Source organism: Mytilus trossulus, chromosome 3 (genome assembly GCF_036588685.1).
Source record: "Mytilus trossulus isolate FHL-02 chromosome 3, PNRI_Mtr1.1.1.hap1, whole genome shotgun sequence".
NCBI classification, from domain to species: Eukaryota; Metazoa; Mollusca; class Bivalvia; order Mytilida; family Mytilidae; genus Mytilus; species Mytilus trossulus.
The window spans coordinates 89,669,256-89,697,191 of NC_086375.1; the positions used below are offsets into that span (position 1 = coordinate 89,669,256).

The 27,936-nt window shown below is 35.3% G+C and overlaps 2 protein-coding genes across 3 annotated transcripts; both read right to left on the minus strand.

Moving 5' to 3' along the window:
• Nucleotides 1–1,177: 1,177 nt before the first annotated feature.
• Nucleotides 1,178–13,704, minus strand: LOC134709838 (uncharacterized). Its single transcript, XM_063569971.1, has 4 exons — nucleotides 13,428–13,704; nucleotides 12,400–12,505; nucleotides 9,806–9,885; nucleotides 1,178–1,573 (listed from the first exon to the last, which is right to left on the minus strand). Exons 1-4 carry the CDS (start codon nucleotides 13,516–13,518, stop codon nucleotides 1,344–1,346), a joined length of 507 nt encoding a protein of 168 aa, XP_063426041.1. The 5' UTR covers nucleotides 13,519–13,704; the 3' UTR covers nucleotides 1,178–1,343.
• Nucleotides 13,705–15,407: 1,703 nt separating this feature from the next.
• On the minus strand, nucleotides 15,408–26,925 carry LOC134709839 (uncharacterized). 2 transcript variants are annotated; one of them, XM_063569973.1, is made up of 4 exons: nucleotides 26,793–26,925; nucleotides 25,438–25,543; nucleotides 17,405–17,490; nucleotides 15,408–16,401 (listed from the first exon to the last, which is right to left on the minus strand). In XM_063569973.1, the coding sequence occupies exons 1-4, from the start codon at nucleotides 26,809–26,811 to the stop codon at nucleotides 16,286–16,288; spliced, it is 327 nt and encodes a 108-aa protein (XP_063426043.1). In that variant the 5' UTR covers nucleotides 26,812–26,925; the 3' UTR covers nucleotides 15,408–16,285. The 2 variants fall into 2 exon arrangements, with proteins under 2 accessions (XP_063426043.1, XP_063426042.1); XM_063569972.1 differs by lacking the exon at nucleotides 26,793–26,925 and adding an exon at nucleotides 26,072–26,259.
• Nucleotides 26,926–27,936: the final 1,011 nt, after the last annotated feature.

The window sequence follows — 27,936 nt, forward strand, 5'->3', positions numbered from 1 at the left end:
TTACATTAAACTTAATTCATGGTTAACAAAGCTAGAAACTATTTATAGTATAAGTAGTATTTTTCTGTTTACATTCACCAAAACCCCGCGGAAATCTCACATGCCAGAGGCGGATTTAGGGGGGGCTAGGGGGCCCGGGTCCCCCTTTTTGGGGAAAAAATTGGTTGCTTATATAGGGAATCACTGAAGCGTGGCTGGAGAATCACTGAAGCTTGAAAGACATGAGAGACAAAACCACCGAACTCCGTGAAGCAGGAAAAAAACTAGAGCTAAAAATCAACATCAAGAAGACAAAAGATATTGAAGACGTAGACCCATTTACTTATTTAGGAAGCATCATGGATAGAACTGGTGGGACATCAGGACAATAATAAGTAAAGCTCGACAAGCTTTTGCTATGCTGAAGCCAGTTTGGAAATCAACAGCAATTACAGAAAACACCAAAATTCGAATGGTCAACACAAATGTAAAATCAGTCCTTTTTATGGTACAGAAACCTGTGATTGAAGTCATAAAACTTTGCTCAGTGCTCGGAGCACAAAAATCTTGTTCGAAACATGATATTCATCCTTTTGATTGGTTATGAGAATGAGTACAAAAAACTGACTCGAAAGTTTTATGACTTCAAGGCGACTTACAGCAGGGGTACTACATCAAATACAGGTTTTTTATCAACAATTGCCTGTACCAAATTTGTATATTTTGGTGGCCAGAAACCATTAGTAACAAATGTTCATGGGAAATAATTAACAAGGATCCAGCAATTAAACAACTAAAGAGGAGACCTTTGCAATGCACTGGAGAAACTTTGAGGAAATAAGTAGGCTGTATTAGAATGGAACCCCCAAGGACATCGGAGACCGGGAAGACCATTTCACAGCTGGAGAAGAGCAAGGCACAAGGAGCTGGCGGAAATTGGATATACTTGGTGCAAAGCAAAAAGAATAGCCCAAAATAGAGTAAGGTGGAATGCGACTGTGGAAACCTTATGTTCCACAAGGAACGAAGAGGATTAAGTAAGTTAAGTCAAAGAGGTATATAAGATTATTTAACAAAAACGAAATTGACTGCATACATTAAGATTGCATATAAATACCATGTATATTTAATAATATTACAGATTGATAAAAAAAAAATTAGATAATGAATTCTGAAAGAAGGAAAAATACCAGTAGAAATTAAACATATGAATATCCGTGCTTCAAAGTAAATTATTGATCCAAAAAAGAAGGTTCAGTGAAAACATTTGCCTGTCTAGTCTATATTCCTTTAAAATTTTAATCAATTGAATGTACCCAATTACTGTTACAAACTGACCACAGCATAATTATCTCCCTTTATAACTAGGATTTAAGAGGTATGCTTTCTTGTTGATACCCTGTTTGTGGATATGCTGCCTGTGAATATCCTGTCTGTTGATACACTGTGGGTGGATTTGCTGCCTGTGAATAGGTTGTCTGTTGATATCCTGAGGGTGGATATGCTGTCTGTGAATAGGTTGTATGATTAAATCCTTGCTGTTCTGGTGACATCATTACAACACCACTCTGTGTTTGATGTGGGCTCGACCTCCCTGTGGTAGAAAAAATACACATGTATCGCAGACGCTATCGTATACAAGTATTTGAATTTTTCAATTTAGTTTTTAAAGAGAAAAAAGACTTTCTTGTATTTCGTATCAGCAATCGAGTATAGAAATGTTTTATGAAAGTACCTAAATGATACTGTTTCTATGAACCAAGTCGTATCTTCAAAGCCCTGGAATTCCCTTAACAGTACTGTTTCTATGACCTAAGTTTTCTGAAACAACCTAAATTATACTTTTTCTATGACTTTTGATATGCAATATCACCTTATCCCTTGACCTTAGTATTTGACCAGCTTGATTAATAAAAAAAACTAAAATATAATGTCTCTAAAGTTATCCTTGACAGAATATTATCCTATTAATTGGAGGTAGGATGAAGAAAGTGTAAACATATCAGGAGTATTTTTTTCTAGTTTTTTAAATTTTGAATTAACCTTCGAACTAGATTTTTTACATCTGGCAAGTCTGATTTGGATTTCTTTCTTTATAGCAATAAACAATGTTCATGTAAATGTATACTATTTCAAATTACATTAAGGGCATACGATACAGTTTTGATCCTGTATTTACAAGTTCGTGAAAATTTGCATATAGGCTTTTTTCACCTGATTTAATCAATTATATAATAAAAAAATATACCTTCATGTGCTACTTTTTGAGTAAAATGAGGTAGAAATTTTGTATAATTGCTCAAAATTCAGATTTGTGGCCGTTATTTCTTTTTCGAAAGAAAGAAATAACTTTTTTGTTATAAAAGATAAACATAAATTGTTTTTTGTTAAGTAATCGGTAATTTCCGAATTTTATAAGTATCCTAAAAAAATATGCATTTTTTATTCAGAAATAACTCATATTTATCAAATGTTCATGAATTGAGGAAAATACGTCATTTTTTTATGCATGTTTATCAAAATGAAAAAAAATCCTCTATTTACAGTTTTATAAAATATAGGTCACATAATCTCCCTGCAAAATGAAACAAATTGCTGTTTTGAAAAATAGGGGTCCATGTACTCGTTTTCAAATTAAATCATTTTGAATGATAAAAATCAGTCGAAAAATGCATCTTTTCCCTTGTCACAGTTTGACGTCGCGAAAATAACACTTTACGTTAGCAACGTAAATACCTCTAGTAGGGTGCCCAGAATCGAAAAAGACGTCTAGTTAACGAGTTTAAGTTAACGGATAACATACGGCTATATTTATATGCAAACGATTGGAAAATCATTATATTTTTTAATCATGAATGTCGTCGTATGCTCACGTGGTCACGTTTTTAAAAATTTTGTGGTTTCTTTGGGTACCCACAGATACCTCATCATACAGACCATCTTCAACACGAAAAATAAAATTATTGCTTTCTTTGTTATTTGTTCAAATGATACTCGTCATTTAGCTTAAAAATTAAATTTATCATATAATGAAAGCTGAAAAGAATTATATTATTCAAAAATAAGTATTTCATGATTTTAGTATGGCTATTTTTTTAGCTGAAATTTACCACATTTTGAACAAAAGAAAATTTATTACGTGTTACTTTCACGGGATTTTTACTCTGATTACATCAATAACACATGGTCCATATGTGTGCCAAATATCTTTTGTGTAATGTTAATCGGTGAGAAGAAAGTAGCAATTTAAAAACACAAATTTAGTGATAATTCTGCCTTGTTTCAAACACGCCTTTTCTCGTGCCGTTAATCGTTTTGTAGCTTACACTACCAGGTCATTAACTAGGACAATTTTCACTAACTTCATTTCTATTTTTTGCTTGTCGTAAGGTCAAATTGTATATTTGGAATATTCCAGTTAGTTTGAAGATCGTTGTTTTGTAATTGGAAATAATTTTTGTTGGTTTTCATAACTTTAATTGGTTTTTTTTATTGATAGATTTGTTATAATTGTAATATACAAATCAAATCCTTCGATCACGTTTCGGACCCGGAATATGGCACACATTTACAGTCCTGTTAAACTAAGCTAATCAAACCATATGCGAAGTAAGAATAAATGGGATAAGTGTGTTATACGTCAAGGTTCCTTTACTGAATTGCTTATTAATAATCGAGTAATAAGCACAAACAAAAGCTTTATCGAGGCTATGGGAGCACGGAAATATTTGAGTTTATTGCATGATGCTTCAGAAATAGACCATTTTCGTACTGATGATTACAAAATGTTGTAGCATCATTCTTGCTACAAATCTTACACTAGCAGACACAACTGAAGTTTTTTTTTAAAGCTGAATGAAGTTTTGGATCGTCTGTTAAAGTGTTTCAGGACATAACATATAGAAGGTCGTCAATTCCTGCCTGGAAAAAGTTTTTTTTTTGAGTCAGTGAGATACAGCAGGCCTTAATCAGATTTCTTGGGGAATCGATTGTCCAGCATCATGGTATATCAACAGCTACTATGAAACACGAGAAAGTCATATTATAGCTAGCACTTCAAAGGACACTAAATCAGCTCAGAAATAGTATTTAGGTTTTAAGAATTATTTTGTACGCCCGATGAAGTAGATACTCACATGATTTTACATATGCATGCTATTCATGTAGACAAAGAGATAGGTCCGAAAGGAATCAAGGGTAGGATAATAACAAAGTCACAAGATGTTCTAATCTTATGCGTTCCTTACATCCACTCCATGCAGCATACACATGAGCTATGGTTTCAAACGGACACTATTACTTGAATACAATATTTTCGCATCTATATAGATATAGGGAAGATGTGATGGGAGTGCCAATGAGACAACTCTCCATACAAATAACAATCTAAAAAAGGTAAACCATTATAGGTCAATGTACGGCCTTCAACATGGAGCCTTGACTCAAACCGAACACCAGCTATAAAGAGCGACAACATTACTAGTGTAAAACCATTCAAACGGGAAAACCAACGGTCCAATCGATATAAAAAACGAGAAACGAGAAACACGTATAAATTACATAAACAATTGACAACTACTGTATACCTGTCCACGAAATATGTACAAGTCTCGGGTTTGCCATCTGTAACTCTCTACCATGCTGTAACATGATGCAATACAACGTATTGGACCCTGTTTAGGATCAGTAAGCGCACTGTTTTTTAGTCTTGAAGGACAGCCCAGATGATTTTACCGATTTGTCAAACCTTTCTTATTGTGACTTCGCTGAACCTATAGATGCAGATCGAGATCTTGTTGTCAGGTTGAATGATCTCAAGTCAAACTAAAAATTTACCACTGTGATCTAAACAATTTGAGAGTAAAATTGGCTACAATTTAAAATTTCTCCCTTGTCAAACTTCCTCCTTGTGAATCTACTTTTAAACAATATGTAATAAGAGTTTCACTCCAGACGTAAATTTGATGTCTTCCCGTGTAGCAGAACTACACCTTAGCATTCTCCTCTTCAAAATGGGCAATGACTTGTTCCTTTCTATCTCGGAGGTCATATGTCATCCGAATTTCGGCAAGATTTAGTTTCTACTTGTAAGGGGAATTCTGTGTTTTCAAAGGGTTTCATTTGCCTTGATCAAAATCTATCATGTATAGATGTATGCCCATGTCAGGAAAATGACATATATCAAAATGTAAATACTCGTGTGGTTGTAGTTAGACACATTGATGACGATGAAGATGACCATGTATAAGATTTCATTTTTCTTTATTTGTCTTATAAATAAATCATTGTTAGCAATCGAATGAAAGTAACGCAGTCCATAATATTTTCTAAACAATATATAAAACATCTTCTCCATTTTGAAATCGTGGGAAATATAGTAATAATCTATCTAGTGGGGAAAGATATGTGAAAAAATTATAATAATTAAAAAATCTACATATGTTCTTTGAGGTTGGCCGGGGAACTACAGGAGACCATAGAATGTAGTGTAGGTAATACTAGCCTCGATCATAATTTTCTATTTGCATTTGTTTTTCTTTTTCGTGTTTTTGCCATGCTGAAGTCTGCTTGTCTTCAGTTTATAAGTTTTTAATGTTTCTTTGGTTTCTCACGCCTATTTTGTTTGCAATTGTTTGTAAAATACATTAATGCTGAACATAACCTTCTCCCTTATTATATTTTTGGAATACTTGTAAACATTATAGCCAATTGTTGCTCATTAAGTCATCTGTATATGTAGGATATTGTGTTTTACCTGTTTCTAATCACCTGTTTTTGTTTTAAAAACTTTTTCCCCTCCCCCTTTTTCTCTGTTTGCAGTTATTTTTACTTCTGTAATGCAAAGCTATACACAGAGCTTTATATTCAAGCAAAATGTGATGTTAATTTTGAAACAAATCTTTTATATATACTCTTTAACACATCATAACAGAAATTTGATTTTTACCTAGAAATTGACGAACACCTTACTATTACTATCAAAAGACGTGAAAATCACATTTTTTTCCGACAAATGATTAAAGTTAAGATCTAAAATACTTCTTTAGATCGTACTTGTAGCGAATTTAATACAAAAAAAAATCAAATTTAGAAATTGAAATAAGTCAAGGTCACTGTTATTGAACAGCTATTCGAAAATTTCAAATTTGCACCCTATATGCAAAAAAGTCAATTTAAAGTCATTTTTGGCGATACAAATATAAAATAAGTTCTAAAGGTAGATACAAAAGATATTTTTCTCTCAACCAGTTGTTTTAATTTTCCTCAAAACGCATATATGTAGGAGAAACTAGCTATCTAAATGTGACTGTGCATTTTTCTTGATTTATTGCTTTGACCTTTGACCCGGATTAACAAAAAAACGTGACCACGGCAGACAACGACGACAACGCTATTTCGATGAGGCTTGTTCTCCTCTTTACAATGATATAAAATATAGCCGTATGTTATTCCGTTAAGGCAAATTGATAAAATTTGTTGATTGAGAACCCTACTACTCCCCTGTAACAGTATCGTATGCCCTTTGTTTTACTTATAAAGAATGCATATATAATCTCAAGATGTGTTTTATAAAATAATTTTCCACAAATGCCAGACTGTTGAACTAATAGTGAAATTTTGCATACAGTTTGCAATGTTTGTCCGACTTGCTTAGCAAGCAACTCGCACATTTACACCACGCAAAGTACACTATACAAATGTACGTAGCAAGTCAAGAATCATGAAAAGTTTTGAATTTTTCTTTGAGTTTTGTTATTTTATTTATCATGCATGAACTATTTGCCACTGAACGTTTAACAACCATCCAAAACAGAGCAATTATATCACTGTCAACTAAATCGAATTTTTAAAGTACTATTTTTCTACATGGATGAAGCAATGACAACACCATTGTCATAAAAGATGGAGTTAAAAACTCTGTAATTCAAATGAATCACACGTAAAACATTTTATGTTATTTTCACTCGAATTTTACAAAAATATGAAGGTATTTAATATGCTCGTTAAAATCAGACGAGATTAATGTTAAATTCATGTTAGTGAAATTTCTATGTGTAGGACGAAATAAATTATATCAGTAGAATCTCATCACTAGGAAATTTACGGAAACCTGACAGGGGAAACGAAAATAAAATAAACACCCTTCCGATCCCGACACATTTTGTGTTTTCCATTTCTCTGGAGAATAACGTTACATTCTGTATTCAATAACGTCACACGTTTTCGGTCAAATTCTAAGGGTATCAATCAATTTTGAAGCCATTTATTTCAAAAACAAGGATGGTGACATATGATTTTCTATACATGTATGAATTCAGTTTGTAATTCTGAATATTATGTTAGTTTTTTGTTGTTCTCCGTATATAAGAACATAGCCATCCATTGGAAAATCTAAAAAGGTTAGCCGAAAAACAGGCATTTCCCCGATATACCTAAGTAAATTTGTCGCCCAAATCGACGTTTTCCAATGAAAATACCAAGAAAAAAAAAATGGTGACCCCCATTTTTTATTACATATTTCGATGTAACTCGGTGCAAAGAACGCGTATGCCAAAAAGTTTGGAAATCGGGAAATATGCCATTCGGTATCGTGTTACCTTAATTGACCTCTGATCTTGACTTTTGGAGAATTGATCTTAAATTCCTTATTAATCTTTTGCTTTTCATAGCATCTCATTTGCCTATCCTTTTTAAACATTTTGGTTAATAATTGAATTTAAAAAAAACAACAAAAAAAACCAAATACTTTGATTTGTGCAGACAAATTAATATTGCAACTGAGTGGGGGCTTTTTAATGTTCAGGTTTAACTATAAATACTTCTTACCCCAATATGTTTTTTTTTTTTTTACAGCATATTGATAAAGTTTTTTAAAAAGATTTGGTGCATTTTTATGTATTAGCCTTAGAAATTCATCAAAGATTTAACATTTCAAAACAAATGAACAGGGGTGACATTCTATTTTTTTTTTTTTTATTGTAAGGAAATATTTTTTTTTTATTAATTTAATGTTTTCCGTGTAATTGCCCTATCAGTTATGTATAATGAAAATTTTATTACAGAAAATGGCAAAAACAAGGTAATTTTTGCCATGTAAAATGGACGAAAATAGGCATGATGATGCATGGTTACCATAGAAACCATACTGAAACTTTGAATTTTATAACGTTTAAGTTATTTTGGTGTGGTAATAGTTTCTGTCTACAAGTATGACGCAATTCTGAAACTAAACATGTCTGCCCCCCCCCTTCCCCCTCATTAAAATTCTAGCCCTTACAGAGAAATTTCGTCCTTCGTTCATTTAAATGAGACAATAAGAAAAATAAGGAGATTTAGCATGTCTGCAAATGAGACGGGTATCCATCCAAGATTTTAGCATCACCGTACGGTCCTCATCATCAGTAAACTCCCCCACCATAACCTGGCACAAAGATAGTTATTTATGGCCCTTACACGACAAAATGCAAATCAATTCAAACGAGAAACCACTGAACGAACTATCACCGTACGGTCCTCATCATCAGTAAACTCCCCCACCATAACCTGGCACAAAGATAGTTATTTATGGCCCTTACACGACAAAATGCAAATCAATTCAAACGAGAAACCACTGAACGAACTATCACCGTACTGTCCTCATCATCAGTAAACTCCCCCACCATAACCTGGCACAAAGATAGTTATTTTTGGCCCTTACACGACAAAATGCAAATCAATTCAAACGAGAAACCACGGAACGAACTGATTGTATAGTACAACTACAAGACTAGTATGATATATATGCCATTGGTTAGATCTTCGGCCTTATCATAATAAACCAGTGTAGAAAGCAAACATAAGATAAACAAGGACAGGATACCAGTAATATATTTTGTTATAACGATTTATTTTTGATAAGCATTCATTTTAATTTGCCAAATCTAATTTTTTTAGACTTCCATTTTGTATTTTTTTTATTTTTATCCATCTGATGAGTTAAGCCTTTTTCAACTGATTTTTACAGTTCGTTCTTATGGTGTATTGTTACATCACTGACCCAGGTTAAGATCCCGCTAACATGTTTAACCCCGCACATTCTCTATGTATATGCCTATCCCAAGTCAGGAGCCTGTAATTCAGTGGTTGTCGTTTGTTTATTTGTTACATATTTGTTTTTCGTTCATTTTTTGTACATAAACTAGGCCGTTATAGTTTTCTCGTTTGAATTGTTTTACATTAGTATATCGGGGCCGTATATAGCTGATTAAGCGGTAGGCTCATTGTCGAAGGCCGTACGGTGACCTATAGTTGTTAATTTCTATGTCACTTGTGTATCTTGTGGAGAGTGGTCTCATTTGCAATCATACCACATCTTCTTTTTTTTTTTCAACCCCCACTTCACACAAGAAAAAAACCACGCACACAAACAAGCACGCATATGCATGCACATATTTACATATTATTTTGACAATGCAATTTTTTGTGCCAAAATATATGCCATTATCATGATTATGTCTTATGTTACAGTTATATTGTGTGCAAAAATATTTGCTATTATTTCTTATCTGATTCGTATGAATACTTTGCAGTATAGTTCAAACATCTTTAAATTATACTATATATATATATATATATGATGTAGTGTGTGTCTATAAGCAGTAGTATGTATATAGATCATTTTTTTTATTGTAATTACCAATTGATATACACTTAAGACACTCGTATGTGAAAACAAGCATCTGTGATATTATACTCATGCAATTGAGAGTCGCGCATGAACACACAAATCACAATTTTTTTTATAGATATGTAGATATATATTAGAAAACTATTGGTGATAACAAACCTCTACGACAGCATACTACGATAATTGCTATAACAACTCCCACACCGAACAGTACTCCTATCACAATTCCAATGATGGCTCTGAAATTATAAATACGTGATCAATTTATCTATTGACCAACATTGGCATTGTCTCTGAAATGATAAGTAAAAAAGTTCGTTACAAGCTGACTTCAAACTACTTACCAATTATGTATACTATCGTCATGGTCATCTTTTGTACGATTATTTGTGAATTTTGTACAGTAGACAATATTTTATTTTATAAAATTTACCTTTATTTTTTATTATTGTAAAGCATATTTCAGTATTTATGAAAAGCTGCCTTAAGTATGGTATCACCATTTTAAAACATTGTGTATATCGTCATGTAAATAAACACATAACGACACCTAACTCTTATTTGACATACATATTGGTCGTTTATTCGACCAATTGGGAATGCAAATTTGCAGAATTTTATATTTATATATTAAGTGTTTCCATTATTATTTTATGAGTTTCCTTAGTTTCCTTATATTTGCAGGGGCTTTCACGAATAACTTTAAAAACCTCCCAATATTTCTGAGCCATACACTATTATTGGCTTACCTGTATGATCAAATCTATGAAGCACGATTAAAGGTTTTGCATATGAAAGTGTGTCTAACGCAGAAAAGCAAATGACACTGACCAAACAGACTGAGTGATACCTTTATAAGTTCTGGATCATGAATTATCGCCAAAGAAACACTAAATCCTACATAAAAAACACAATTGAAAACAAGTATATATTCAAAGCCGTCAAAGAAACTTACCCCTAACTTAAAACGCAATTGAGTTTAAGTACTCACTTAGCCGCAAAAGTAACACGTACTCTATAGTAAGATTCAATTGAGTACCAGGACATAAATGGGCGTCAAATAGACACTTACCCTACAGTTAGACACAATTGAGGTCCAGTACATACGTAGCCGTCAAGGAGACACTTACCCTACAGTTGTACACAATTGAGTTCCAGTACATACCTAGCCGCCAAGGAGATACTTACCCTACAGTTAGACACAATTGAGTTCCAGTACATACGTAGCCGTCAAGGAGACACTTACTCTACAGTTAGACACAATTGAGTTCCAGTACATACCTAGCCGCTAAGGAGACACTTACCTTACAGTTAGACACAATTGAGTTCCAGTTCATACGTAGCCGTCAAGGAGACACTTACCCTACAGTTAGACACAATTGAGTTCCAGTACATACGTAGCCGTCAAGGAGAAACTTTCCCTACAGTTAGACACAATTGAGTTTCAGTACATACGTAGCTGTCAAGGAGACACTAATCCTACAGTTAGCCACAATTGAGTTCCAGTACATACGTAGCCGTCAAGGAGACACTTACCCTACATTTAGACACAATTGAGTTCCAGTACATACGTAGCTGTCAAAGATACACTAACACTACAGTTAGACACAATTGAGTACCAGTACAAGCATAGCTATCAAAGAGACACTTACCCTACAGTAAGACACAATTGAGCACCAGTACAAGCATAGCCATCAGAGAGACACTTACCCTACAGTAAGACCCATTTGAGCACCAGTACAAGCATAGCCATCAAAGACACACTCACCCTACAGTAAGACACAATTGAGTACCAGTACATCATAGCCAACACAGAGACACTCACCCTACAGTAAGACACAATTGAGTACCAGTAAATACATAGCTATCAAAGAGATACTTACCCTACAGTAAGTCACAATTGAGTAGAAGTACATACATAGCTGTCAGTGATACAATTACCTTATGGGAAGACACAATTGAGTACCAGTACAAACATAGCTATCAAAGAGACACTCACCCTACAGTAAGACACAATTGAGCACCAGTACATGCATAGCCATCAAAGAGACACTTATCCTACAGTAAGACACATTTGAGTACCAGTACAAGCATAGCCATCAAAGAGACACTCACCCTACAGTAAGACACAATTGAGCACCAGTACATACATAGCCAACAAAGAGACACTCACCCTACAGTAAGACACAATTGAGTACCAGTACATACATAGCCAACATAGAGACACTCACCCTACAGTAAGACACATTTGAGTACAAGTACAAGCATATTCATCAAAGAGACACTTACCCTACAGTAAGACACAGTTGAGTACCAGTACAAGCATAGCCATCAAAGAGACACTCACCCTACAGTAAGACACAATTGAGCACCAGTACAAGCATAGCTATCAAAGAGACACTCACCCTACAGTAAGACACAATTGAGCACCAGTACATACATAGACATCAAAGAGACACTTATCCTACAGTAAGACACAATTGAGCACCAGTACATACATAGCCATCAAAGAGACACTTATCCTACAGTAAGACACATTTGAGTACCAGTACAAGCATAGCCATCAAAGAGACACTCACCCTACAGTAAGACACAATTGAGCACCAGTACATGCATAGCCATTAAAGAGACACTCACCCTACAGTAAGACACAATTGTGCACCAGTACAAGCATAGCCATCAAAGAGACACTTACCCTACAGTAATACACATTTGAGTACCAGTACAAGCATAGCCATCAAAGAGACACTTACCCTACAGTAAGACACAGTTGAGTACCAGTACATACATATCCATTTGGACAACACCATTGTGAACCACTACAGTGGTGGTATCCGACATAACAGAAGTAATCCAAAGCTACAAAAGCAAAATTATAACTTAATGTTACTGATCACGTAAAAACTCATTGACTCCATACCGTGGCGTGCCGATGGAATAAGTCGATGTCATGATATTGTCGAGGGCATCAATCCTTTTTTTTTATCTGGGGATTATAAAATCGAAGTCAAAACTTGTTACCATATAGTATTCTTTATTAACTACTTATTATTTGAAAAATACTCTGACTTTTAATTCATTAAGATTTCAGTATAGTTTACGATATTTTTTATCGTATGATTCCAAGGTGATCATTAAGGAACGTCGTAATTTGGTATGATTTTTAAAGATTTTTTTCTACAGCAACATAAACAGTGATCAACTGTCCGACCAAACATGTCAGTATATTACAAATACTAAATGTTCAAGGAAGCTATTAGCTTCACAATTATGGAAAATGGGATCTGCTAATAAATAATTCATAAAGAATCTCCGAGACATAGTAACCATGGAATAGTTGTACTCCTCTTTTTTTAAATGTAATCAAGTAACTATATGATAATACATGTATTAGATGTGTCAGCGAAAATGTGAATAGTAGAACAAAACAATACTAACAGTATATAAAGCATTACAATACAGCGAACACAGACAATATTGTTCAGATAATAATCCAAATTTCCCTGAGGACAGTCTAGATTTATCGATTATGTATCATGTGTATGATGGAATGTGAGTTACTTTATAACATTTCTGTATTTTCAAATATAAAACAGTTTTAGCAATATGAATTTTAAATACAAAATGAAGATACGATAAGATAAGATATTTTTTATTCCAATTAAAGGGCCCATGAAGAGCAAAGTAATTTATTACAATGATTTTTATAATTGACACAATAATGTTGACAGTGAAGATGAACTGTAGAGTTAAAATTATATTCAGAAAGCTTTTTTCTTACCATTAATTTTACCTATACACTGAAGTAAAATGGCCATGGGTACACTGATGTACACAATGTACTTCACCCATCCAGTAAGTAACCACCTCATTTTAGTAGGATCCGTTCCAAGTTGTTATCTAAATCAAACTACCATTTGTACTAGTACGGATAAATGTACATCAAGCTCTATATATCCATAGACAGGAACAAATATCAGTGATTGTATTTTTTTTTTCTATCAATCAAGTAATTTGAAAATATGGTGTATACTAAGATGAACGCTAATTCTTTACGATCTTTGCTACACAATTAAATCGATTATTTACCAAGCAATTGATTGGTATGCTTGCTGTACACGTTTAGGAATGGATGACCTTTTGTTCGATTGGGGATTTGAACGCGATAGATTATTTTGTTTTATATTTGTTCGTAATAAATTGTATGCTTATCAGTAAAAAGTCATGTGTTGTCCTTTGTTACATTTCTGTCGTCTGCTGATATTGTATGCGTTTTATTCCCCTTCCATAGAAAGTCATGTGTTGTCCTTCTTACATTTCTGTCGTCTGCTGATATTGTATGCGTTTTATTCCCATTCATAGAAAAGAATGTGTTGTCTGTCTTACATTTCTGTCGTCTGCTGAGATTGTATACGTTTTATTCCCATTCATAGAAAAGAATGTGTTGTCTGTCTTACATTTCTGTCGTCTGCTGATATTGTATGCGTTTTATTCCCATTCATAGAAAAGAATGCGTTGTCCGTCTTACATTTCTGTCGTCTGCTGATATAGTATGCGTTTTATTCCCATCGTCTGCTGATATTGTATGCGTTTTATTCCCATTCATAGAAAAGAATGTGTTGTCTGTCTTACATTTCTGTCGTCTGCTGATATTGTATGCGTTTTATTCCCATTCATAGAAAAGAATGTGTTTTCTGTCTTACATTTCTGTCGTCTGCTGATATTGTATGCGTTTTATTCCCATTCATAGAAAAGAATGCGTTGTCCGTCTTACATTTCTGTCGTCTGCTGATATAGTATGCGTTTTATTCCCATCGTCTGCTGATATTGTATGCGTTTTATTCCCATTCATAGAAAAGAATGTGTTGTCTGTCTTACATTTCTGTCGTCTGCTGATATTGTATGCGTTTTATTCCCATTCATAGAAAAGAATGTGTTTTCTGTCTTACATTTCTGTCGTCTGCTGATATTGTATGCGTTTTATTCCCATTCATAGTAAAGAATGTGTTGCATTTGAAAATGTTTAATCTGGACATTTAACGTGGAGGTACCCAAATCGCACCTACTTTGACAGTTTGTTCACATACTTTTATTTATGTTAGTTTTGTTTATGTATACTTATTTATCATAAACTTGAGTTTGAACCAATCTCTAAACGATCCCTGATTCTACAACCAGGAGTTGCCAAATTGTATCAATGCTGATATTCACACCCTTTAAATTCGAACAATTATAGATATTTTGTTTTATTTCTTAAAAAAAAAATGGAACAATTAGAAATTACTCCATGCTTACAATTCATTTTTTTAAGACATCGATGTTATAACATATTTTATTTGCTCATTTTTAAAGACGACTTTTTTGGACGTCTCATCGCGGCGTTTTCGTATATTTTACTTTTTTCATTTAGTTCTCAATTTGTTGATACATACTATGAACTTTTTGTTAAATATACCTTAATACATATACCTATTCTGAAAGATGTGTATAATGTCAAATCATAAATAATACACAATCCCACACTGTTACTCTAGCTGAATAATTCCAACGCGGGTACTCGTGGCAATTTGAGAACTGTTGCAGTAATTGTCTCGAGTAGAACATATCATAATACCGTCGATATAGGGTTAATATCTATATATATCGCATTAGAAAGAAAAATTATAATAAAATATATAACTTTAATGGTAACAGGTATCAAAATACACAATCTAAAAAAAAACCGAAAAAAACAATATACAAATAGTCATTTACAGGGACTGTCATGTATCTACTATGAGGACACCGTAAAATCTGAAATTTATAAAAATTGAAAGGTAGCTTAAGTCAACAGATATAAACATTTCACCAAAGTTTCATAAAATTTTGTGAAAGCGTTTATGAGTGATAGTCCGAAAACTGGAAAAATCCCCCTTTTTTCAGCATAAATATTCATAACACGGAAACGTGAAAATCTGAAATTTATAAAAATCGAAATGGAGCAAACTTCAAAAGATATAAACAATCCACCAATGTGTCATTAAAGTTGATGGAAGCTCTTTTTAGGTATTGTCCGAAAACTGGAAAATTCCCTTTTTTAAAAGGATAAAACTATAACATGGAAACGAAAAATCTGAAATTTATAAAATTCGAAAGAGAGCTTACGTCAATTAATATATACAGTTCAACAAAGTTTTAAAAATTTGGTGGAAGCTTTTTTAGTAATAATTGGACGAACTATTGGACGACGAACGGTACGACGGACATTGCATACCATAATACGTCCCGTTTTAGACGGACTTAGACAGGCGTATAAAAACGAATAGTCCTCTTTGACACATACTTTTGTTGAAAAATCAAAAATTAAAGAAGAATGAGTCCAAATGGCACAAATGAACCTGTTTTTTCCAAACTATTTCTGTATATAATCCTAATCACTGGTTTCCGGTCTAAGATATTGTATTTTGATAGGCTGATTATCGCCTTATAAAACTATAAACAAACTCCGTCGATGTAAATGTTTAATGGTATATAACATGGTGATGCACAATCTATAAACTTATAAAACTATATAAATATATATCATGGTGAAGTACAATCTATAAAACTAAATGTTTATATATATGTATATATATGTAGTAGCCTTCTTTGTCATAATGTTTATTTAGGAGGTGCATTGTAATTGGCCTGTGGATAAGCTGTTTGTGGATACCCTTGTTGTCCAACTGAGGCACCTTGTGGCTGCATCACTGTTCCATTAGTGTTTGCTCTGCGTCCTGTAAGACAGAATCATATATAAGAAATAAATATTTTGACAAATTTTGTTATCTTTTTCTCATTGCCTAGTTTTTGTTTTATAATGTTATGCTGTTCGTTGCATGAATTTGTTTGTACCTTTATTTTGAAGAACTGAAACATGAGACAAAAAGGTATGTGTGACATAGGTTCTCTTCCAGAAATAGCATAATAAACGCAATTACAGTAACTCGTTTTTCACATTTTTATACGAACAAAAATGGTTAACCCCGCCACACATGTCACAAGTCAGGAACCTCTAGCCTTTATATCTGTAAGTCTTGTTCGCTATTTTGTCTTTTAAATTTTTCTTTATTTGTATATTCTGAGTTTAGAGTGACGTCCATTTCTTATTAAGCAATATTAAAGAAAACAAAAAGGATCCTTAAACCAGCGACAACGTATTGTAAAAATATCAAGTCAAAAGGATATTTATGAATTTGAAACATGCAAATACTAAGAAACAGTTTACGGCGAAGGAATATTCCCCCTTTTGTCTCGGTAACTCAAATGAATGAAATATGCCCCTTTTTGTCTCGGTAATTCAAATGAATGAAATATTCCCCCTTTGGTCTCGGTAACTCAAATGAATGAAATATTCATTTTTCGTTTGGGTAACTCAAATGAATGGAATATTATTCCCTTTAGTGTCGGTAACTCAAATGAATGAAATATGCCCCTTTTCGTCTCGGAAACTCAAACGAATGAAATATTCCACAGGTCGTATCGGTAACTCAAATAAATGAAATATTCCCCCTTTCGTCTCGGTAACTCAAATGAATGGAATACTCTCCCCTCAAGTGTCGGTAGCTCAAATGAATGAAATAGTTGAACAAACAACTAAATTTTATTACTACCAAAATAGAGAAACACGTTTATAACTAAATGTTTTTCAAACATTGTCTTAAGTACGTATTGTTGTAGTTTCTGGCGATTTGTATACTGTAACAGTTAAAGTTTTGAAATTATTAAAAGATAATTTACCTCTAGATCTGCAGTAGCACACACAAATCAAGGCAACAAAGACTCCAAAGCTAACCAAGCAACCTATTGATATACCAACAATGGCTCTGTAATAAAAATCAAACCAAATTGACTATGGTACTCATAATATGGATATACAAACCTCTTTAAATAAGTCATTATACGACGATTTTTTTCTTATTTGATATTGTTTTGTCATGAAACCACTTCATGAAAAGTGAAACCAATGAAGTAATTAAAAAATCGATATTTAAAAGCATGTACTAACTAGTGTGTAGTTTCTCGTTTTGGCCCTGTTTGTCCCTGTGGATTTTTCATATACCAGTATGAGCGTTAGTGTGCAATATAATTACTTTTTTAAAAGCTAGGATTTAAATAGCCTTAATAGTTGGTTGTGTAGGAACAATAATATTGTGGAAAGTATTCTTATAGGCTTGTTCGACAATTATTGTAAAGCTTGTCTACAACTTTTTGTCGCACAAACTTTAAGATTAACTTTAACACAAAACTAAAATGAGGCGAGCCACAACTATTTGTTATTTGACCATTTGGTAAAATGTCAACAGTTTCAGAAAAGGTATCGCTCAAAGGCATTACCGAAATTCTAGGTTGATCCAAATTTTGAGGAATATGTGACATTTTTATGCGCATTTTGAAATATGTTATAATAAATAAATGCAGAATGCTGTCATGGATACACAATAAAAAGAATTATATTTCACCATTTTAACTTTTGAAAATCTATCTATGGAAGATACGGTTTACATATGCACATGAATGACACGAACATTTGTCAGTAACCCAGTAATAGTAGAATTATTGATTAAACAATTTTTTCATGCATTTAAATTTTATTTCCTTACTGTGGAGTGCGACTATATATAAATGGGTTTCAGACACACCAATTTAGGCAGCAACCATTTGATTTTCGGGGGGGGGGGGGGGGGGGGGGTGGGGGCTGTCTATGTATTTTATTTTCTGGACAAACTTTTGTTTTTTTGGAAGAAAGAGTTTGTTTCCAGTTTGGAGAAAAAAATAAGTTGTTTTTGATTCTGAGAAAAAAATGCTTGTTTCACCCTCAGCTGCCACTATATGTAATGCTAAAATTGAAAGAGAAAAAAACGTTTTCAACTTGTCGCCAAAAAAATAGATTGTCTTTCGCCGCTGTCGAACAAAAAAGTTTGTCCAGAAAAAAAATCCATAGACCCCCCCCCCCCCCCCCTCAGAAAATCAAATGGTTGCCGCCTTATAGCCACCAAATTATCGGAAGAAAATTGACACTCTTAACTTAATTTGCAAGTGTGTTATTTGATGAATAAGTTACACTTTTTATTGAACGGCATCACAATCATAGTACAAAATGGCCTTCATATTTTATAGAACAGCATAAGAATCACAGTACAAAATGGTCTGCACCTTTTATGGAACGACATCAAAATTACATTATATTGTGTAGGATAGAAATATACCACGTGGTCATTGCAGAACACCATTCACAAAAATACACCTTATCGTTATTTGTCCGTCATTGCTGGATGGATACCACACAGGTTAACGTTAAATGTTGACGTCATCAAATAAAATGTCTAACGCCAAAATGAAAAAGTGATTGTTGTATGCGTCAAAAGTTCAAGCGGCCAGGTCAGCCGGGATTAGCGTTAAGGTGTATTATTAAATGTTTCAGTTATTCGCTATAGGCATGATAGGACAGTATTGGGAATGTGTGCATAAAAAAGAATCTGTCACAATACTGAGGAATGTAGTCGTCCATGCATACGATATAGCGCAATAGGAAACAGGAAGAAGATTTCAGAATTTCCCCTTAACTTGGGTTCGCGGGTCTAAATCATTTATGTAGGATTTCACTATATTTTTGGTATAAATGAACTTTATATTATAGTTAATAGAAAAATAAAATAAAAAATGGGGTCATCGTTCATTTGCGTTCACAATCTGCCATCGAAAGAAAGCATACATCTTTGTAAAAATGTTTTTTTTCTGTTGAACTAATTGGAGAAATAAAGGTAATGTAACGTGTAACCGGGCGGGGACGTTTAGATGTTTTTATCCTCGGGTTCGTACCAGTTTCCTGGGATTTGAAAAGCAATTCAAAAGTACTAAAGTCAATAAAAAGTTTACCCTATCACTATCAAATATGAAACAAATACTTTACTACATAAAACGATTTTCAACACCTATCAACCTAACCCGAACGTGTTGAATTAAAACTGTTTAAAACCCTTTCTGTCCTATACTGTTTACTAGTAAACCAACTGTTTTAAACTAAAGTCTGGAACCTAAATGTATAAAACTTGTCTGGGACTTAAATGTGTGAAACTTGTCTGGAACCTAAATGTTTGGAACCTGTCTGGAACCTAAATGTGTGAAACGGGTCAGACGGTTTGGAACTATTGTCTGGAACCTAAATGTGTGAAACTTGTCTGGAACCTAAATGTTTGGAACCTGTCTGGAACCTAAATGTGTGAAACGGGTCAGACGGTTTGGAACTATTGTCTGGAACCTGAATGTGTGAAACTTGTCTGGAACCTAAATGTTTGGAACCTGTCTGGAACCTAAATGTGTGAAACGGGTCAGACGGTTTGGAACTATTGCCTGAAACCTAATTTTTTGGAACCTGAATAAAACGAACGTATGAAAACTATTCAAACTGTTGTAAACTTTCGACGTATGAAACTTTATTAAAATATATTTATAAAACTGTTGGAACAGGGTAGCACTAAGGTATGGTTTAACAGCAAACACTCACTGCAATAGTGTGAGATGTGGAACGCAAAACCTTAGCACTAACCCTGATTATACAACTTCTACGGTACCGAAACTATTTATATCTTCTCAACAGGTTTCAAACACTCCTGCTACTCGTCTTTAAATATTAACGGTCCAACCTTTTTCTAATCTTCTTCTTACGACGTCTGTGATAAGAATGACAATTGACACAACAAATGGAAGTTTTTAACGACCTTGACTGGCTATATATATACAGCCCTTGCACGGTCGGTAAACAATTAACACAACAAATGGAAGTTTTTAACGACCTTGACTGGCTATACAGCCCTTGCAAGGTCGGTACAATTTACACTGGATAGCTACCCACTATTTATACTTCGAACGCGGACCTCGAAGAGAGCACCCTAGTAACAACTGTACAGGTAAAGCGTCTGATAGCAACCAAGGATAAAGGGATAATTTTAGATACAGATTTCAACGATAAAGTAAAACGGATGATATGGGAAACTAATAGAGATATCGGAAAATATATAACTGTAGAACTATTATAACCTTCTTAAACTGCAAATTCGTAACAGTAATACCGAAATGAAAAAAGAAATTTATTACAAAAATTTATCAAATTTACAATGATTTAGTTTTTAAGAAAAGCACATATCGAATTTATATTAAAAAATATATGTCGTGCACCAATGAGTTAAAATAGATATTTCAATTTAAAGCCAAAACATGGCATTTTTCCACCAAAGGGAGATAATTTGGAACTTTTTCAATGATGTTTACATTTAAAAGTCATCTGGGGCCAACGCTAATTAATTTGTTTTGAATGTTTTTTGTACCATATGATAAAGTTAGTAACAACTACAAAAGGCGATAAATAAAATTTGTCATTAAAAACAAATATTATTTATTTCTGAAATTTGTATACCCTCGAGCCTCCTTAAGCAAGATAACATAAAATTCTGAATTACTAGTTTTTTAAGATTTCTAAGTTTTAAAGACCTCACCAACTAAGCTTCAGGACAGAGAAACTCACGCGAGACTGAGACAGGTTGCGGTCCCTGTACATACATAGGACAGAGATACTCATCCGATACTGAGACAGGTTGCTGTCACTGTACTTATATAGGACAGAGATACTCACCCGATACTGAGACAGGTTTCGGTCCCTGTACATACATAGGACAGAGATACTCACCCGATACTGAGACAGGTTGCGGTCCCTGTACATACATAAGACAGAGATACTCACCCGATACTGAGACAGGTTGCGGTCCCTGTACATACATAGGACAGAGATACTCACCCGATACTGAGACAGGTTGCGGTCCCTGTACATACATAGGACAGAGATACTCACCCGATACTGAGACAGATTGCGGTACCTGGAAATACATAGGACAGAGAAACTCACCCGATACTGAGACAGGTTGCGGTCCCTGTACATACATAGGACAGAGATACTCACCCGATACTGAGACAGATTGCGGTACCTGGAAATACATAGGACAGAGAAACTCACCCGATACTGAGACAGGTTGCTGTCACTGTACTTATATAGGACATAGATACTCACCCGATATTGAGACAGGTTGCGGTCCCTGTACATACATAGGACAGAGATACTCACCCGATACTGAGACAGGTTGCGGTCCCTGTACATACATAGGACAGAGAAACTCACCCGATACTGAGACAGGTTGCGGTCCCTGTACATACATAGGACAGAGATACTCACCCGATACTGAGACAGATTGCGGAACCTGGAAATACATAGGACAGAGAAACTCACCCGATACTGAGACAAGTTGCTGTCACTGTACTTATATAGGACATAGATACTCACCCGATACTGAGACAGATTGCGGTCCCTGTACATACACAGGACAGAGATACTCATCCGATACTGAGACAGGTTTCGGTCCCTGTACATACATAGGACAGAGATACTCACCCAATACTGAGACAGGTTGCGGTCCCTGTACATACATAGGACAGAGATACTCACCCGATATTGAGACATGTTGCGGTCCCTGTACATACATAGGATAGAGATACTCATCCGATACTGAGACAGGTTGCGGTCCCTATACATACATAGGACAGGGATACTCACCCGATACTGAGACAGGTTGCGGTCCCTGTACATACATATGACGGAGATACTCACCCGATATTGAGACAGGTTGCGGTCCCTGTACATACATAAGACAGAGATACTCACCCGATACTGAGACAGGTTGCGGTCCCTGTACATACATAGGACAGAGATACTCACCCGATACTGAGACAGGTTGCTGTTCCTGTACATACATAGGACAGAGATACTCATCCGATACTGAGACAGGTTGCTGTCACTGTACTTATATAGGACAGAGATACTCACCCGATACTGAGACAGGTTTCGGTCCCTGTACATACATAGAACAGAGATACTCACCCGATACTGAGACAGGTTGCGGTCCCTGTACATACATAAGACAGAGATACTCACCCGATACTGAGACAGGTCGCGGTCCCTGTACATACATAGGACAGAGATACTCACCCGATACTGAGACAGGTTGCGGTCCCTGTACATACATAGGACAGAGATACTCACCCGATACTGAGACAGGTTGCGGTCCCTGTACATACATAGGACAGAGAAACTCACCCGATACTGAGACAGGTTGCGGTCCCTGTACATACATAGGACAGAGGTACTCACCCGATACTGAGACAGATTGCGGTACCTGGAAATACATAGGACAGAGAAACTCACCCGATACTGAGACAGGTTGCTGTCACTGTACTTATATAGGACATAGATACTCACCCGATATTGAGACAGGTTGCGGTCCCTGTACATACATAGGACAGAGATACTCACCCGATACTGAGACAGGTTGCGGTCCCTGTACATACATAGGACAGAGAAACTCACCCGATACTGAGACAGGTTGCGGTCCCTGTACATACATAGGACAGAGATACTCACCCGATACTGAGACAGATTGCGGAACCTGGAAATACATAGGACAGAGAAACTCACCCGATACTGAGACAAGTTGCTGTCACTGTACTTATATAGGACATAGATACTCACCCGATACTGAGACAGATTGCGGTCCCTGTACATACACAGGACAGAGATACTCACCCGATACTGAGACAGGTTTCGGTCCCTGTACATATATAGGACAGAGATACTCACCCGATACTGAGACAGGTTGCGGTCCCTGTACATACATAGGACAGAGATACTCACCCGATATTGAGACAGGTTGCGGTCCCTGTACATACATAGGATAGAGATACTCATCCGATACTGAGACAGGTTGCGGTCCCTATACATACATAGGACAGGGATACTCACCCGATACTGAGACAGGTTGCGGTCCCTGTACATACATATGACAGAGATACTCACCCGATATTGAGACAGGTTGCGGTCCCTGTACATACATAGGACAGAGATACTCACCCGATACTGAGACAGGTTGCGGTCCCTGTACATACATAGGACAGAGATACTCACCCGATACTGAGACAGGTTGCTGTTCCTGTACATACATAGGACAGAGATACTCACCCGATACTGAGACAGATTGCGGTACCTGGATATACATAGGACAGAGAAACTCACCCGATACTGAGACAGGTTGCTGTCACTGTACATATATAGGACATAGATACTCACCCGATACTGAGACAGGTTGCGGTCCCTGTACATACATAGGACAGAGATACTCACCCGATATTGAGACAGGTTGCGGTCCCTGTACATACATAGGACAGAGATACTACCCCGATACTGAGACAGGTTGCGGTCCCTGTACATACATAGGACAGAGATACTCACCCGATACTGAGACAGGTTGCTGTTCCTGTACATACATAGGACAGAGATACTCATCCGAGACTGAGACAGGCTGCTGTCCCTGTACATACATAGGACAGAGATACTCACCCGATACTGAGACAGATTGCGGAACCTGGAAATACATAGGACAGAGAAACTCACCCGATACTGAGACAAGTTGCTGTCACTGTACTTATATAGGACATAGATACTCACCCGATACTGAGACAGATTGCGGTCCCTGTACATACACAGGACAGAGATACTCACCCGATACTGAGACAGGTTTCGGTCCCTGTACATACATAGGACAGAGATACTCACCCGATACTGAGACAGGTTGCGGTCCCTGTACATACATAGGACAGAGATACTCACCCGATATTGAGACAGGTTGCGGTCCCTGTACATACATAGGATAGAGATACTCATCCGATACTGAGACAGGTTGCGGTCCCTATACATACATAGGACAGGGATACTCACCCGATACTGAGACAGGTTGCGGTCCCTGTACATACATATGACAGAGATACTCACCCGATATTGAGACAGGTTGCGGTCCCTGTACATACATAGGACAGAGATACTCACCCGATACTGAGACAGGTTGCGGTCCCTGTACATACATAGGACAGAGATACTCACCCGATACTGAGACAGGTTGCTGTTCCTGTACATACATAGGACAGAGATACTCACCCGATACTGCGACAGATTGCGGTACCTGGATATACATAGGACAGAGAAACTCACCCGATACTGAGACAGGTTGCTGTCACTGTACATATATAGGACATAGATACTCACCCGATACTGAGACAGGTTGCGGTCCCTGTACATACATAGGACAGAGATACTCACCCGATATTTAGACAGGTTGCAGTCCCTGTACATACATAGGACAGAGATACTACCCCGATACTGAGACAGGTTGCGGTCCCTGTACATACATAGGACAGAGATACTCACCCGATACTGAGACAGGTTGCTGTTCCTGTACATACATAGGACAGAGATACTCATCCGAGACTGAGACAGGCTGCTGTCCCTGTATATACATAGGACAGAGATACTCACCCGATACTGAGACAGGTTGCGGTCCCTGTACATATATAGGACAGAGATACTCACCCGATACTGAGACAGGCTGCTGTCCCTGTACATACATAGGACAGATCTCGAGATACTCACCTGATACTGAGACAGGTTGCGGTCCCTGTACATACATATTTAAGCTTCATGACAGATACTCACCCGATATTGAGAGAGGTTTCGGTCCCTGTACACACATATTTAAGCTTCATGACAGAGATACTCACCCGATACTGAGAGAGGTTTTGGTCCCTGTACATACATATTTAATCTTCAGGACAGAGATACTCACCCGATGCTGAAACAGGTTGCGATACCCGTACATACATAGGACAGAGATACTCACGCGATACTGAGACAGGTTGCAGTCCCTGTACATACATATCCATCTTTGCAACACCATATTGTTCCGCTACAATGATGGTATCCAGAAAAACAGGAATAATCTGACCCTATATATATAAAGTGAACGTTAATGACGTTATTCATAGACTATGTACAACGCCCTTACAACATGTATTTGCAATCTCATTTGTTCATTTCTAGTTTCGACAACAATCTTGTCTTCAGCACAAAAGACAAGAATAATAAAGGTAACTGAATTGTTTGTTAAGCCTAAGATACTTCAAATCATACATTAGAGACGCAGTGTCGTTTGTGTTTTTGCGTCGTTGGGTTGCTGTCTCATTCGTGTATAGCCTACAACACCTTTTATCTATTATAATACATGTGTGTTTTAAAATTACAGAGGTCACAAACAATAAAATGTCAGTACCTTGATGTTAGAATAATGATTCACGCGTCATAAAGATATACTTATCAATTCTTATTATGAAAAAAAAAGAAAATAAAATAATAAACAAGATCATAGTTTAAAGTATCTATAAAACAATGCGATTAAGTTGTGTAGTGCCTTATTTGTTCATATTTATTTTATATTGTCAAAACTCTAAAAATGAAAGGAAATTAATCATATTTACCTATGCTATTTGATAAGGTATCAATACCAAATATAAACTGAAAAAGAATCGCAATTATCACACTTATCAATGTTAATAACTTCATGGTGTATTATCTCCCACTTTTAATTTGATGATATTTATATAAAATGGTAGAATTTCAAAATTATGACGAAGATTTCGAAATTGACCAAGCCTTCTATCATGTGATTTTCCTTATCGTAATTTGATAAAACTTATCATTTTGCAATTTCATTGACGAAAGCTTTACTATGTATCCTATACTATTTGTTATCAGTTACGTTTTACAAGATTTAACAGTTCATACATATGTGTTAATATATTATTAGTTTCATAGTGTATTAGGTCACTAACACACTTCTTCACTTTAGATTGCAAAATGTATGAGAAATGTTTTTGAGAAACACTTTTTAAAGAATAGTATTCTGGTACAAGAAACCGAAAGTGTAATAACATTTAATTTCTAATTATTGTGCTGATTATATATGTGATTATACTTAAAAACATTGCCTTGTGATATTTTTGTGTTATATGTAATATATCTGTTGTATATATATGTTGAGAAATTGAATAAAAATAAAAAACAAAAAAAAACAAAAAAAAACAAAAAAACTTCTTCACTTTAGATGTCACCTCATTGTATACCAACATTCCTCGGGATGACGGAATACAATCGTGTAATGTAATATGGGACTCGCGCAACACTTTAAATACCACCTACCAAATGTCCAGCTGCTCATTCTGACTCTGAAATCATCTTTTTATCAAGTATTCTGTTTTCTGTTTATGGGCGTCAAGTTGGTTACTTACTAGTATTCCCAATTTTTTTCTGTTTGGTATTAAATGAATAATTAAGATATATTGTTACATCGGGTGATCAGTTATTTGGCATTTGCCAATGGCAGTTAACAGTGTTTAGAACATCCGTTGTTCGATCTGCTATTCAAATGCTTTTTGTTGAAATGTACTCTTTAAATTTGTTCGTCGTTTGGAAAATATTGTTTGTGTTGTATTTACACCTTTTGTTTTGCATGCACACGTATAAATATCGCGTTTATCCAAAACAATATAGGTATGATGCATGCAATAGATGCATGATTTTTTATTATTAATTGGTTTTGGCTTTCAACTAGCTGTCAGTAACTGCGAGTACTCTCAAATCGTATTTTCTTGTTAATTCGACCTGTTGATACTGTTTATTACGGAAGCGTATTAGCGCCACACATTTTTTTCCCCTATTTTGCGTTATAACGCAAGCCTTTGCGTTATAACGCAAAATGTTTGCGTTATAACGCAAAGGTTTGCGTTACAACGCAAAGGTTTGCGTTGTAACGCAAATGTTTGCGTTACAACGCAAAGGTTTGCGTTATAACGCAAAGGTTTGCGTTATAACGCAAACATAGGGAAAAAAAAATGTGTGGCGCTAATACGCTTCCGTAGTTTATAATGCTTTTTTGTTATTTTTTATTTATATGGATCTTGTCTGTACACTAGCTTTGATTATTTGTAATATCTTAAATTTTTCACTTATTCTTACTACATTTGTATAAACTTCAAGATTATAATTATTTTTTTAAAACCGGTTTTTTTCTTAAGTGAATTTTGATTGGTTGAATATTTCTCAGTGATGTCCTGCCATGGCTTTGTTTGAATTTGTTTGTTAGCTTTTTGGTCATGAATGTTTGTCTCTAATATTTAATTAACTGTGCATTTGTATTCATATATCGCAGATCAAATTTATTCGTTCATTGTGTATTCATACGTTTTTTGATTGAGTTAAGTCTGCCAATTGATATTTTATCGTGTGTTTTTCTATGTTGTGATGTTATGCTATTGTTTCAGAAAAAGGGAGAAGGTTTGAATCC